A 14849-nucleotide genomic window follows, 5' to 3' on the forward strand; every position below is an offset into this window, starting at 1 on the left:
CAGTCTTAAATGATAAAATCAAAGAACATTAGAGTATTAGACTAATAGAGTAACAGGTGTGTAGCAGTTAATTTGTTTGCTAGATTAGCCGCTAGCATACGCACTGTGTTGGAGGCTTGTTGCTAGCTAGTTAGCGATGCTACACACCTGTTACGCTAATAGTCTGTATTATTGAAGGATTCGGCACTCCTTATGTTTTTTTTTTTTTTATTCATTTTTGGACAGTGATGAGATCATCTGCACACTCCACAGAGGCCCAGAGTTACTTTTAATATCAAAAATATAATGCTGTCCTTTGAAATTTTAACATAAGACTGTGAGTGTAATGGATCTGAAACGGTTTAAATATTCAGAGCCCTCTACAGCCTGGTAACATGGAAACTTTAAAAACATCAGCAGAACGTTTCAGTGGTGTATTCTAATTTGTTCTTTTCATTTAATAATAGAGTCCGTATTATATCAACAGCTAAGAGAAACTAACAAAAACACACAGACATGCTGAAAACAGGAAAGGAGATATAGCTGAATGAGAAGAAAGGGCACAACTAAATGGGAAAAACAGAATATCATTTGGAGAAAGCAGACACAGGGACATGACTTAGAAACAGAAAGTTATCACAAAGGAAGATAACTAGATATTACATAAACCAGGGGTGGGGAACTCCAGGCCTCAAGGGCTGATGTCCTGCAGGTTTTAGATATGACACTGGGTCAACACACCTGAATCAAATGATTATTTCATTAAGTCCTCTGGAGCACTTCAAGACATGTTTAGGAAGTAACTTAGTCATTTAAATCAGTTGTGTTGGATCAAGGACACATTTAAAACCTGCAGGACACCGGCCCTTGAGGCCTGGAGTTCTCCCACCCCTGACATAAATAAACACTCCAATATAAACAGAGACAGAGGCTATAATAAACCCTAAAGGAAACTATCATGCTCAAAAATACAATGAATCACAATACCCCAAATTCACAAAGAAATTGTAAAATAGGATTCTAATGTTATAAAACCATAAAAATGTGTGACGTGTTCTTACTACAACCCTTTAAAACTAAAAGATTCGTAGGGCTCAGTTGTCCAAGGCACTGAGCTACAGGGGAGCTGCTGGGCCTGCAAGTCTACTCACACTTTGGTGTGTATCAGAGGAAGTAGCCCTATTGGGCTTTTGAGGCAGTTACAACTGGGAAAGTCCCCTCACACATCGGCTTCATCTAAGCTCTGCACTGACTGATAGGATCAGGGTTTAGGACTTTTTAAACAGACAGCCAATCCAGACTTCCAGAATTGGGGGGATCAACACCACCAAGGAAAGTGGTTTTTGCCTTTAAGCCCAATAAAGGCAAAAAAAAAAAGAGTTGCAGTGGCTGGAGGTGAAACTTTGCAGACATGTAGTGTGAGTTGCAGGGAAGAAGAATTTGTGGAGAATTTCCTGTCAACTATCAAAAATTATTTTATTTTGTAATTTTTGTTGATTAAAATAACCTTGTTGAATTTGAGTAGAAATATTCGCTGGAATCTTGCAGCATTTTGTGATGAAAGTTGGCACACATGTAGAGAAGGTAACCCAGAGAAGTATTCAACTGACAATTTCATGTCAACGATCAGAGATGATTTTTAATAAAAATTTTATGTAGTGTTATATTCCATTGAGCATGCTGAATTTGACCAGAAATATTCTTCTCTAGATTTATGCAGTGGAATGAGATGCACACAAATTTAGCCCAGGTTTCCAAAAAAGAGGAATCCATTGAGAAAGTCATGTCAATTGTCAAGCATGATTTTTAATGAATTTTTCAATATGACGCAGTTTTTAGGCACAGAACAACAAGCGCTGTGTTAAATTGGTTGCGATACACAAATGGCTCTACCGTGTCAAGAAACGTGTGATGGCTTGGAAGTGAGAGGGTTTGGTTTTTGGCACCTTGAGTGTTCAGTTGTGAGAAGCCGAGATTAAAATTGGAGTAAAATATTGGGATCTCTCGTGTCATCCTTTGATACCTCCACAGTATAGTGTTTTTATTTTTTATTTTATTTATTTTTATTTTAAGAAAATGTTGAACAGAATACTAGATACTGTTATTTTTTTAAACACAGGTATGGTTTGCTTTTCTTACCCTAATAAATGAAATCCTCATGATATATGGAAGAAGGAAGACTGATGTTAAAAAAAGAGAAGAATGAGTACATGTTTAATTGCTTTCAGCTGTGTGCATTTGTCAGTCTACAGCAGGGGTGTCAAACTCCAGGCCTCGAGGGTCAGTGTCCTGCAGGTTTTAGATCTCACCCTGGGTCAACACACCTGAATCAAATGATTAGTTCATTACCAGACCTCTGGAGAACTTCAACACATGTTGAAGAGGTAATTTAGCCTTTAAATCAGCTGTGTTGGATCAAGGACTCACTAAAACTTGCAGGACACCAGACACCTGTGGTCTACAGGATGACGCAGCAGCAGGTCTCTGGGTAGTCATCAGCACTGGCTTTGCGCTCGTTGCCGTACACGTAGTAGACGTAGCTCTTGTCTTTCCACTTGTAGTTCACCTGAGTGATGGGGATCAGCTCGACCGCCTGCCTCTGAAAGAGAGAGAGATGGGGATTCATATTAAAGGAAAACTTTCAACAGCATCAGAGGGGGTCAGCTTGAGTCAGAATACTTTAGCTTAGCATTGACTTCAAACCTTTATGTCCTTTTCTTTAACAAAAATTCCAACAATTAATTCCCCTTTTGAGTGTTTATGTAACAGCTAACTCTTCAACCACCATCAAATCATTCAAGATGGCTTTAGTTATCTTTATAGGACACCTTATCCCTCGAGCTTCTGTAGCAGTTGATAACTTTAGTAATTGAACAGTCTATTGATTTTTCTATTGACTAACTGAGGAATCAGTTAAGTTAAATAATTTGCAGAGCAAAGCAATAAATTGCAGATTAACACAGGCACACCAGCACAGGCTGGCCACTGGGGGTGACTACACTATAGCCTATAGACTCAAAACAGAAGTCTAAAGTAAACTTTGCACGTTTTCCTTGCTGCTTCAACTACAAATAATGGAATTTCAGCTCGAATCAATTATATTTCAACTAGAATTAGCTGCTGATGGAACAAGGATAGCTGTTTTCTTTCCCTCCACTACTGGAGAAGATTGTTCCTAATTTCTCTCTTGAGCTGTGTGTCGGCCTACCTGCTGCAGAATCCTGGAGGTTTTGCCATAGTTAGTTTGATGTTCTTTGATCAGACGCTCAGAAGCCTGAGAGACTGCTTGCGGTTTAAACCCAAGCAGTGGGTAGACCTGAGAGAAGCAAGAGTTTAATTCACAATATTCACACCGCTAACCCCAGCAATGTGTTTTCCTTCTCCCCAACCTTTCCTTTACATTTATCTCAACTACACCTGCCTGAGGTGAGTTCCTGCAGTGGCTTTATGTTTAATTTATGGAGATTATTTCAACATTTCAAACATAGAATACAACATTCCAAACTACTGTGTGAAATTACTGAGATGTAGTTTTTTTTGTATGAAATTTTGGTATTAGGATTCAAAGTGAAGCTACATTGTGTGTGTGTGTGTGTGTGTTTACCAGGTTCTGGCTGCTCTTGAACAGCTCTTTCCCTTTTACTGAGCGCAGCTTATCACTCTTCAGACCACAGCTCTGCTCCACCAGATGATCTTCCACATGGTTTTTCCTAAACACAAACACACAGATATGAACTATATTCATGCTGTATCCATCAAATATATAATACTGATGTAACACACACTCTACAGGGTGGGCCATTTATATGGATACACTGTAATAACATGGGAATGGTTGGTGATATTAAAGTCCTGTTTGTGGCACATTAGTATATGTGAGGGGGCAAACTCCTCAAGATGGGTGGTGACCATGGTGGTTATTTAGAAGTCGGCCATCTTGGATACAACTTTTGTTTTTTTCAATAGGAAGAGGGCCATGTGACACATCAAACTTATTGGTAATGTCACAAGAAAAACAATGGTGTGCTTGGTTTCAACGTAACTTTATTCGTTCATGAGTTATTTACAAGTTTCTGACCACTTATAAAATGTGTTCAGTGTGCTGCCCATTGTGTTGGATTGTCAATGCAACCCTCTTCTCCCACTCTTCACACACTGATAGTAACACCGCAGGAGAAATGCCAGCACAGGCATCCAGTATCCGTAGTTTCAGGTGCTGCACATCTCGTATCTTCACATCATAGACAATTGCCTTCAGATGACCCCAAAGAGAAAAGTCTAACGGGGTCAGATCGGGAGACCTTGGGGGCCATTCAACTGGCCCACGACGACCAATCCACTTTACAGGAAACTGTTCATCTAGGAATGCTCGGACCTGGCACCCATAATGTGGTGGTGCACCATCTTGCTGAAAAAACTCAGGGAACGTGCCTGCTTCAGTGCATAAAGAGGGAAACGCATCATCATGTAGCAATTTCAAATATCCAGTGGCCTTGAGGTTTGCATCCTCGCCTCTGTCAGTGCGCCCCTGGGCAGCTGTGGCTACAATGTAGCTTGCCATTGCCAGTGTGTGAATGTGTGTGTGAATGGGTGAATGACTGAATGTAGTGTAAAGCGCTTTGGGGTCCTTAGGGACTGAGTAAAGCGCTATACAAATACAGGCCATTTACCATTTGCATTGATGAAGAATGGACCCACTATCGTTGTACCCCATATACCACACCAAACCATCACTTGTTGCTCCAACAGTCTTGGAGGGATCCATCCAATGTGGGTTAGTGTCAGACCAATAGCGGTGGTTTTGTTTGTTAACTTCGCCATTCACATAAAAGTTTGCCTCATCACTGAACAAAATCTTCTGCGTGAACTGAGGGTCCTGTTCCAATTTTTGTTTTGCGCATCCTGCAAATTCTGTGCGCCGATCTGGGTCATCCTCGTTGAGATGGTGCAGTAGCTGGAGTTTGTAAGGATGCCATGAGTGAGTAGCTAATATCCGCCGAAGGGATGTTTGACTAATGCCACTCTCCAGTGACATGCAGCGAGTGCTACGCTGTGGGCTCTTGCTGAATGAAGCTAGGACAGCCACTGATGTTTCTTCATTAGTGACAGTTTTCTTGCGTCCACATTTTGGCAAATCCAACACTGAACCAGTTTCACGAAACTTAGCAAGCAGTTTGCTAACTGTAGCATGGGAGATGGGGGGTCTCATAGGGTGTCTTGCATTGAAATCTGCTGCAATGACCCGATTAACTGCGTTCACCAGACAGCAACATAATTTCGATCCACTCCTCACGTGTTAACCTCTTCGACATGTCAATGTCATGGCTGTGTGCGGGCAGGCAGGGAGATAGGACTAGTGATGGGACGTTCTGTATCGAGGCTTCGGAGCGTGTGTCGAGTAATGGAGGGGGCGTTTCCGCGAAGCGCGTATCGAGGCTTGCTTCATTTATGGGAGGAGCTGAAAATGATGACGTCCGAAGCCTCGCTGCCCGGCTGTACCACGTGACTGGTTCATGAAGTGGTTCGAACTTTGCCGCGAGATATGACAGCGATATAAACCCCTCAGACTTCATTCAAAAATGTGGGTGTTTGATGGAGAGTGAGAGTTTGGAGACCGTTTGGAGGTTTATGAGAGTGAGGAAAGTCAGGAGAGAATGGAGCCAGCTAAGAAGAGGAGGATGTCCTCCCCTGTGTGGGAACATTTTGATCTTATTCCTCCCAACAAGGTATGTAAATTTCTACAGAAGATGTATTTTCATGATACTGATGGTGCAATACAATTTATGTTGAGCTGTCTTGACTTTTGTACAAGGTGAAGTGTTTTCTATGTGCCAGGGAGCTGGGATATAACAACAACAACACCTTATCCATGCTTAGGCACTACAGAGCTTTGCATGAGAATAAGGGGGACACCGATTGTGGAGCAAGACCAGGTGAGCCATCAAATGCAATGATAATATAGGATGCAGTAATGTTACTAAATGATATAACAATATTATACAACTGTTATAAGTTACGTATGTGATATTTATATTTGTGCTTTATCTTTATTGTCTTTCCTCAGGAGAACAATCTCAAATAGATGAAGACCTGGTCAGCATGGTGATTGAGGACTCCCAGCCATTTAGCATTGTGGAGGACAAAGGATTCAAAAGATTTGTTAAATCATTAAATCCTAGCTATGTTCTCCCCACTAAAAAGGTCATAAAAGCAGTGAAAATTTAGTTTTTACAGAATAAAATGTGAACAGGCAGGACTGAGGCTCAAAGCCTCAGTGTGTAGCTGTCCATACCTCAACGTTACAAAAGCACAACCACTGTTCACACCCCAACCACACCTCACCTCACAGTAAATGATCATTTCCATTTCAAGCATTTCCAAATAATCATTTCCCATACTGCTGTGTGCAAAATGCCACACTCTTCAAATTCATGCCAGCTATTATTTTTACGTCCAGTAGGTGTCCTGCTAGAGCAAATGAAGCTTCATGAAGCTTCGCGTTGGGGTGAACCAATTGGATGAAAAGCTTCAGTGCTTCATGGGGCTTCATCTGCCCATCACTAGATAGGACCCAAAATGCAGGACTCGGAGGCAGACGTGAAATCAAAATACACAGCTTTATTGCTGGAGCAATGGAACAGAAACTAAACTGAGTACAAACTAATACAAAAATTAATTGGCTGGCTGGCTGGCAGATAACGTGAGGGTACGACGCAACAGAGAACACAGGAAAACACAGTGCTTATATACGCAAGGCGGTAATCAGGGAATGGGCAACAGGAGGGAGACACAGCTGGGAGAAATAAGACTAATGAGACAGGGGAGCAGTAAAACTGAACACACTGACAACATACTGGGACAATCAAAATAAAACAGGAAACATGAAACAAATCACAAAGACGCAGACTTGACACTAAGAGGCAGACAGAAAGAATATAACACATGGAACTCAAACAATATTAAACATGAGACACCACCGAAGAACTAATCCCTCACCAAGAATAAGACATATTTATAATCATGATCAAAGCACCAGAGAATAAGAAAATAATCCATAATGTAAAAATAAACCAAAACATAAGAAATTCAAAATGCTGGGTCGAAACGACCCAGAACCATGACAGTCAATGGCTGTGAACAAAGAGAAACTTGTAAATAACTGATGAAAGAATAAAGTTACGTTGAAACCAAGCACACCATTGTTTTTCTTGTGACATTACCAATAAGTTTGATGTGTCACATGGCCCTCTTCCTATTGAAAAAACAAAAGTTGTATCCAAGATGGCCGACTTCTAAATGGCCACCGTGGTCACCACCCATCTTGAGGAGTTTTCCCCCTCACATATACTAATGTGCCACAAACAGGACTTTAATATCACCAACCATTCCCATGTTATTACGGTGTATCCATATAAATGGCCCACAATGTAGATTCTGATGAATACAACGTTCCATCCATCCATCCATCCATTCGCTTCCGCTTATCCTTTTCAGGGTCGCGGGGGGCGCTGGAGCCCATCCCAGCTGAATACAACGTTACATGATTTAATACATTTTAAGCTTTAAACAATTAACAGTTTCTACTGCTTTCAATTTAAACTAGCAGCATGTAATTTTGATCTATATTGACTAGAGGGCACCAAAGCATCTGTCAAACCACCATTAATTCTCTTCCGCTTATTTCTAAAGAACTCATATCTCAGATGAGAGGTGAAACGTCTTTTCTTTAGACTATGATGACATGGATGACCAAGAACCTTCACAATCATATCTCTTCTGCTTGTTCTTATCAGGGTTGCATCGGAGCTTGAGCCTATTCAGGCTACCATAGGTGTAGAGGCGGGGTACACCTTGGACAGACTGCTAGTCTGTCACAGGGTTAACACAGAGAGACAACCGTTCACACCCAAGGGCAATTTATAATCACCAGTTAATCTAACCCCAATCCTTGGATGTGGGAGGAGGCCCGAGTACTAGAGCAGGGCGATATGACCAAAAATATTTATCACAATATACATTTGAAAATTTGCGATAACGATATAACTGACGATATAATTGACACTAGACAAAACACTTTACAACTCCACAACTTTATTAGTTGCTGACAGTTTAACCAAAAGGCATTTCCAGTGGAAATTGGCTGACATATCATAGGCATAACCATGTATAATATCCACAAAACTTAAAAAGAGGTTATACACACATAATACGGTAATATTATGTTGAAGCACAGTACGTATCACTCCACGAGGCGCCTGCCTGCGATAGCCGTGTGGGTTCGTAGCTTAGTCATACCAAAACATTTGACAGATTTTCGAGCGCCGTGTACCACATAAAATCGTTTCGAGGTCAGTGAACACAACCAGGATTCATACATAAGGCACACAGGATTATAAGGGGCACTGTCGACTTTCAGACAAATCAAAGGATTGATTTTAAGTGTGCCATATTTTCCAAAAAACACGGTAATAACGACGGCCCGCTAGCATGGTCTACCAAAAATAGTGCTTTGTTGTGTATCTGACGGACGAAAGCTAACCCAGTTCCACATCACTGATGCTGCAGCATTTTTACAAACCAGTTCTGGTTCATCTGTTTTATTCAACGATCCGCTTTCGCCCTTCTCATTCTTCGTCGCCGCCATGCTTTTTCCGCCATGTGCGTATGAAAACAAAGGCACTGCGCATGCGCGTTTTACCCATATTCTATTGCGATATTTCATTTTCTTATCGTTGCCCAACATTATACTGGTATTACCGTGAACAGTATGATATGGTCCGGCCCTACCGAGTACCCACAGAGAACATTCACACTCCCTGACCAGATGGTGGAGTTGAACTCAGGACCTTGCTAATTTCCGCTGACTTTTCAAAGCCTTCTAAAACTTCTCCATGGACCATTTTAATGCCCGAAATAATTCATGGATATCTGCCAAAAACAGGTTAAATGAATTGAAATGTATAAAAACTTTTTATATACTTCTGAAACCTCCTCTAGGACCATTTGAGTTTTCCAGATGATTCCTAAAAGACACTGAAGAACCCAATCTTCAAGGACTCTGATAAAGCCACTGAAATATAGGAAACTGCTGTTGTACTCACCATTCCACTTTTAGCTCAATGTAAGTCAGCAGTTGACATTTTCCTTTACAGGTTTCACATTGCTTTTCCCCCCTACCATCACACTTTGTACACCTAAACACACACAGACACATAACTCATTATTTTTGGTTACTTACAGACATTGCAGATTTTGCTTTATTTTTTAAAAATATGGTATTTGTTTATTTTTACTTCTATTATTATTTTAAAAAATTACTGAACTTTTACTTATTGCAGTATTTCTTTGCTTAGACATTTTTAGGAAATTTTGCATCTGTCCTTTTCTAATTAGTTACTGTAATTAATCGTATATCCCCAGCATATGCACAGTCATAAAACTGGTATTTTTTCCGTTTTATTTTCAGTTTGTGTGACCATTCAGTACCTGTCTTTGCCTGTGCCATTACAGTGAGTGCAGGCTGGATCGGACTTTGCCGCACCATTACACATCGGGCACGCTTTCTACAACCACACAAATAAGCAAATGTTTTAATTGTACCTTGATCAGACTTTTCATGTCTTATTATTTACTATTGAGAGTTTCCTTACTTTTCCACTTCCACTGCACTCCTTGCATTGCTCAGTACCTGCTGCATGGCATGTGTGGCATTCCTAAACACAAACACACAAAAAAAAAAGTTAAAAATGAGCAAAAGGTAAAAAAATTTCACGTGTTCATGGTTTTAAAGCCTCAATAAACTCAGGAAAAGATGAGCTGTAGAACCATCTCATGGACAACTAAAGATCCATCAAAATTCATCTGGAAAATTCTTTAAGTATATATGTCTTCAAGCTTAAAGCTCAGAACCAAACTGCAGGTAACCCAGCACTTTGACAGATAGCTTTTGTTATTCAGCCACCTTGACGGAGGACGTGTAGGGCACCCGGATCTTCTCTGTGTGGTCACTGAAATGTTTGGGGTGTGTGGCCTGGACCTCCCATGGTCGTGGAGCGGGCTGGGTGTAAAAGTCAGCAGGCTCACCTTTTAAATACACGAGATCACAGAAAATGGCAGTCAATAAACTACTAGTATAGTAAGTTACTGCATTGTCAGTAGATTTATGCAAGGATCAATAAAAGAGCCATTTGTTATGAAAACCAAAGCAAGTGTTTCCAGGTTTAACTCTTTCAGGTAAAACACTATTGATTAATCAGTTGTTCTGGAGTTTGATTCATAATAGGCTCTGAGTATCACACTATTGTTTTTAATCCCTCACAAGGCCATAAACTTTGAGTGTGGTCAAGAACAAAGTGAAAAATGTGGTTTGGTAACAGGAAACAACAAAACTCTACCATCAGATTAAAAAGCATCCAGCCTTGCTCTATAATAACAGAACATGGTGGCTCAAGGAAACAAATGAAAATGACCATTTTAATGGCTCCACATCAGATTTGGATTTAACAAAATGAAAATGTGCGTTTACCTTCATGTGGTTTGTGGGCCCAGTCAGTTGACCTGGACTCAGTGAATGTCTCCAGACGGTACTAAGGAACAAAAAACAGACTTTACTGAGAGAAACTGGATTTGCTGATAACATTACTGTGCTAATTTCTCTATATTTCACATCAGAGTGAAAGTGAAACATACGTTTCTATGCATCATGTGCAAGAAATGTCTCTCCCATTAAATCCTACACAAAATTTGTTAAACCCAATCAGTATCGCACATTATACCATACAATGTATTTCCGGGTTGTTGCCATATAACTGGGCATCATATTACTGCATAACAAATTTTGTGGTAAAACCAGTACTTGGAACGGGTATTCCATATTCTTTGAGCTTCTTGCAAGAATCTTGAGGATGTGATGAAAAGTTCTGGCAAACTACTACTTCAGCAGCTCTGGACACTTACTAAAAGCTCTGAAGTTTTTGAGAAGAAAATGGTCGCACTTTCTATTACAGCTCAGTAATAAGGGGGTAATAGCAGGTTAACTAGTTAACCTACAAGGTATGTGTTTTAAATATGCTTTTTGCATGTTGCAGCTGTATTTCCTGTTTTATTAGGCAAACTGCCACAGTTGTTTTTAGATAATAATCACACACTTTTTAGCTTTAATAGGTTCTTAATATGTTATTAAATTTAAACAGGTGGTTTTGCATTTTGCAGCACTGTTTCCTGCTTTTTACACAGAAACTACCACAGGTAATTGAGGGGTAATAACTTAACGCATATTACTGCATTATAGCATTCTTGTTTCTTCCTTGTGACTCCACTTTATTGTGGAGCTGTATTTCCATATTATTATGTGCAGTTTTTGGGTTCTCATTATCCTATTACATACATTTCTGAGCAATATTACTCAACTGTAACCACTCTTGCTACCATGATATTATTTAGATATTAAGTGGTTATTACTTTGGTAATTGCATAGTAAAAGCTTGGAAATTACCACATTATTACACTCTTTTCCCCCCTTTTTACCCTACTACTACTACCCCTGTATTACCTAGCTGTAATAGAAAGTGCTACCAAAAAATTCATTATGCATGTTTCAACAGTTCATTATCATTCAATTATGTCCTTTGGTCAAATGTTTGGAAAACTATGGATAAAAGCATCTCAAACCAGAGCTCTGCAACAGACTGATCAAGATAGTAAAGGCAGATATGGAGGTAACTCAGTCCGCAGCATCACTGATGGTGGTGATGGTGGAACATTTAATCACCCTAAATGTGTTGAATGGCTCCATGGAGGTGATGACTCCCTGAGTGACTGGATCTTCACTGTAGCAGATATGAGATGACACAAATTTCTTGAATGCCTCCCGAGCCTCATCCTCAGAAAGAGAGGGGATACTACAATACACACAAACTCTGTGTTAAACCAGAATATTCTACTGGTTGGTGAGCAGCTCAGAAACACAGATAATATGTTGTACCTCCATTCGGGATTTTCAGGGCTGGGTTGGGGTGGGGCTACTGGCTCCATGGGCATGGGAGGAGGCAGGAAACCTGCTGCATCAATGACAAATTTTCAAGTACCAGCAACAGCATTAATGTGAGGAATTATATGCTTTTCTTACCTCCTCCTGGCACAGTGCCTTCATAGCCTGGGACACTGACAAACATGTTGGCTTGGGGTGCCATGACAGGTGGGTACATAGCTGGAATGAAAAACAAGAAACAAAAAATTCAACCAAACGGATCAGGTGACCCTGAATCCTCCCTTAGTTATGCTGCAAAAGATCTAGGCTGCTGGGGGATTCCCATAATGCACTGAGTGTTTCTTATTCCTTCCATTTAAAAGGTTTTTTTTCTTTACCACTGTAGCCAAAGTGCATGCTCATAGGAGGTTCCCTGATTGTTTTTTTTCTGGTTTTTTTGTTGTGATTTGGTGCTATAAAACTGAATTGAATTGAATGGCTGGAGCTGAATAAGACTGTTCCTGCACAGAAGAATGTTTGGTGCAATGAAAAATGATTATGCCCACGCTATGGTTAGCCACGGCCAGGTGGGCTGGTGTATTTGCGGTGTGAACCCAAAAGCAGACACAGGAGAGGGAATGAGGTATAACAAAAGCCGGGCCTTTTATTGAGGCTGATTTCCAAAAGAGAAAACAAGGCAAGGCGAGTTGGGGGGAAAAGGAAAGCAAAACCTAAACTGGAATAACCTAAACTCAATATGAAAACTATGACATGGAACTCAGCGCATGCGAAAACGGTGACCAGAAACATGAACATGAACACGAACATGAAGCATGAAAACAATCCTGAGACTTGCAGTGATATGACATGAGATAGACAGACAACCTGACAATGAAGAAAGAGAGACAGAGGACTTAAATTGTGTTAAAAAAATAAAAAATTAAAAGTTAAAAAATTGTGTATGTTTCTGTTCTGTGTCCTGTGTACTGTTTGTTTATATATGTGTCTTTGTGGCTGCTGTCAAAACCAAATTTCCCCTCGTGGGACAATTAAAGGATTATTCTATTCTATTCTATTCTATTCTAAATACACAGAAGGGTATACTCTGTTGAACAGTTCTTGTTTCTGCCATGGCTGCTCTACAAAACGACTTGTGTAGATAAGTTAGTGAAATCATTCTTCAGAATCAGTTTTAGTTAGAAGGAAATGATTCACCTTCTGTGATATGTGATAAGTAAATGTGAAATGTAAAATGTAAAAGTAAAATGTGATAACTACAATGGTGCAGAAAGCTGCATCTGGTCAGAAGAAATAAACCCCACAAATTTTAAAGAGTTGTCCAGATTTGTTAAAACTTAAAACGGCTGTCAACGGACAGATGCAAGGATATCCATTGCTACCCCCTCATGCAATAAAGAGTTTCAAAGATGTTTGTTGTATGACAAGTATGATAATGGGGGTAGTATACTAACCCCATTTCCAGTGTTAGAGTAAACATTTTTAGTTCAGGTTTCTTTTACCATTTTCTCTCTTATCTCTTAATTTTAACAAACATCTCCAAAAAACAAACACTGATATGACAAGAAACTGCATTGATTTCTGAAAAGGGTAATAATGGTTGTGTGCAGACAGCCCCTAAAGCCCCGGACAGACTTTAATATTTTGTCACAGACTCTGAAGGACTCCATCACCCGTTCCAGCAACTCAAGAATCAATGATTACGTTAACCTGACACATGAGGGATTACAGACGAAGGCATGAGGTCAGTATCTAGAAAAAAAGACTCCAAAAACTGAAACTAGTAAAACAACTTGATTAGCTCTCTCAACATGACAGTGTTAACATCCATATCCTTGCATCTGTCCATTTACAGCTATTTAATTTTGTATAAATATGGTGAACTATTCTAGGTTAGTGTTATTTTTCTTTCTGACCAGATGCTGTTTTCTGCACCATCTCTTCAACGCCCTTATACTTGTTACTAGTGTGTATGCGCTAAAACAGAAATATTTTCCATATCCTCAGTACGGTTTCAATAACTCATGCAAACACAGCATTTTGAAAAGGGTATAGAAGCCGTACCAGTTGTTTGACTCAAAACAACAAATTAAATCTTTACATTTCAACTTTCTTTGTCTTTGTCTCAAAAGATTATTTATTATCATGCATTACTATTATTATCATCACTGATTATTTCCTGACTTTCATTATGCCTAAATTGAGCACATTATATTAGGTCTGCACTCCCTTTCTTCACCTGAGTTGATTAAACTTATTTTTAAATCAGAAAATCTGACCTTGTTTTCTCTTTCAGAGTTTAGCAATCCATATGTGTCCTTATTTGTTAAGTCTAAAGCAGGGATGGCAAACTAATTTTAAAACATGGGCCACACTCACCCCATTTTAAATTTAAGCGGCCGGACCACTGGTCTTTCCAACAATAGAAATAAGTTTAACTACACATTTAGCTGAGATGCATTAATCTAAAAGAAATGCACGCAAGTCTTATAGTATCTCTTAGTTTTTCTACATGATAACGAAACACTGCTGACGTTAATGATAGAAATATGTCAGTGTGACTCTTTGGAATTGGAATTGTAAGAAATAAATGTGTAAAATTACAGAAAAGAAATTGCACAAAGTACAAAACAGAAAGATCCTGTTAATTCGCATTTTCCTCCCAAGTCCACTTTCTTTCTGCTTTTCTTTCTTTTTTGTCCACTACAAAGGCAAACGTCTGCATCAAATTCTTCAGGAAACAAGGTTCAGGTGGCTTGATGAGTTTCATCGGCAGTTTACTGTCAAAAAGGAAAACAAGTGGATCATGTTTGGAGCTCCTCTTTTAAAAACTAAAATATACTGAAGAAGCAAACGAATGCAGTTTAGTGAATGCTGAAGTTTA

General features: G+C 39.6%; 1 protein-coding gene across 1 annotated transcript; it reads right to left on the reverse strand.

The window, feature by feature from the left end:
- Positions 1–2109: 2109 nt before the first annotated feature.
- LOC146574822 (protein SSUH2 homolog) lies at positions 2110–14620 on the reverse strand. The gene is made up of 12 exons (XM_085275619.1): positions 14593–14620; positions 12107–12187; positions 11963–12038; positions 11750–11879; positions 10505–10565; positions 9941–10062; positions 9630–9692; positions 9466–9542; positions 9081–9173; positions 3584–3689; positions 3188–3295; positions 2110–2578 (listed from the first exon to the last, which is right to left on the reverse strand). Exons 1-12 carry the CDS (start codon positions 14618–14620, stop codon positions 2438–2440), a joined length of 1086 nt encoding a protein of 361 aa, XP_085131745.1. The 3' UTR covers positions 2110–2437.
- Between the last annotated feature and the right edge of the window lie 229 nt (positions 14621–14849).

Source organism: Mchenga conophoros, linkage group LG5, assembly GCF_057382185.1.
Source record: "Mchenga conophoros isolate Kocher_MC1m ecotype Shallow Benthic linkage group LG5, M_conophoros_male_GT1.1, whole genome shotgun sequence".
In the NCBI taxonomy this organism is placed as follows: Eukaryota; Metazoa; Chordata; class Actinopteri; order Cichliformes; family Cichlidae; genus Mchenga; species Mchenga conophoros.

What these genes read in the sequence shown, in the direction of transcription:
- LOC146574822 (XM_085275619.1), bottom strand. Translation starts at nt 14,620, where the DNA reads ATGCGAATTAACAGGATCTTTCTGTTTT. An exon ending in TAACAGGATCTTTCTGTTTT is followed by an intron (nt 12,188 to 14,592) that starts GTACTTTGTGCA and finishes TTTTCATTCCAG; the next exon opens with CTATGTACCCACCTGTCATG. An exon ending in GGCCCACAAACCACATGAAG is followed by an intron (nt 10,063 to 10,504) that starts GTAAACGCACAT and finishes TGTATTTAAAAG; the next exon opens with GTGAGCCTGCTGACTTTTAC.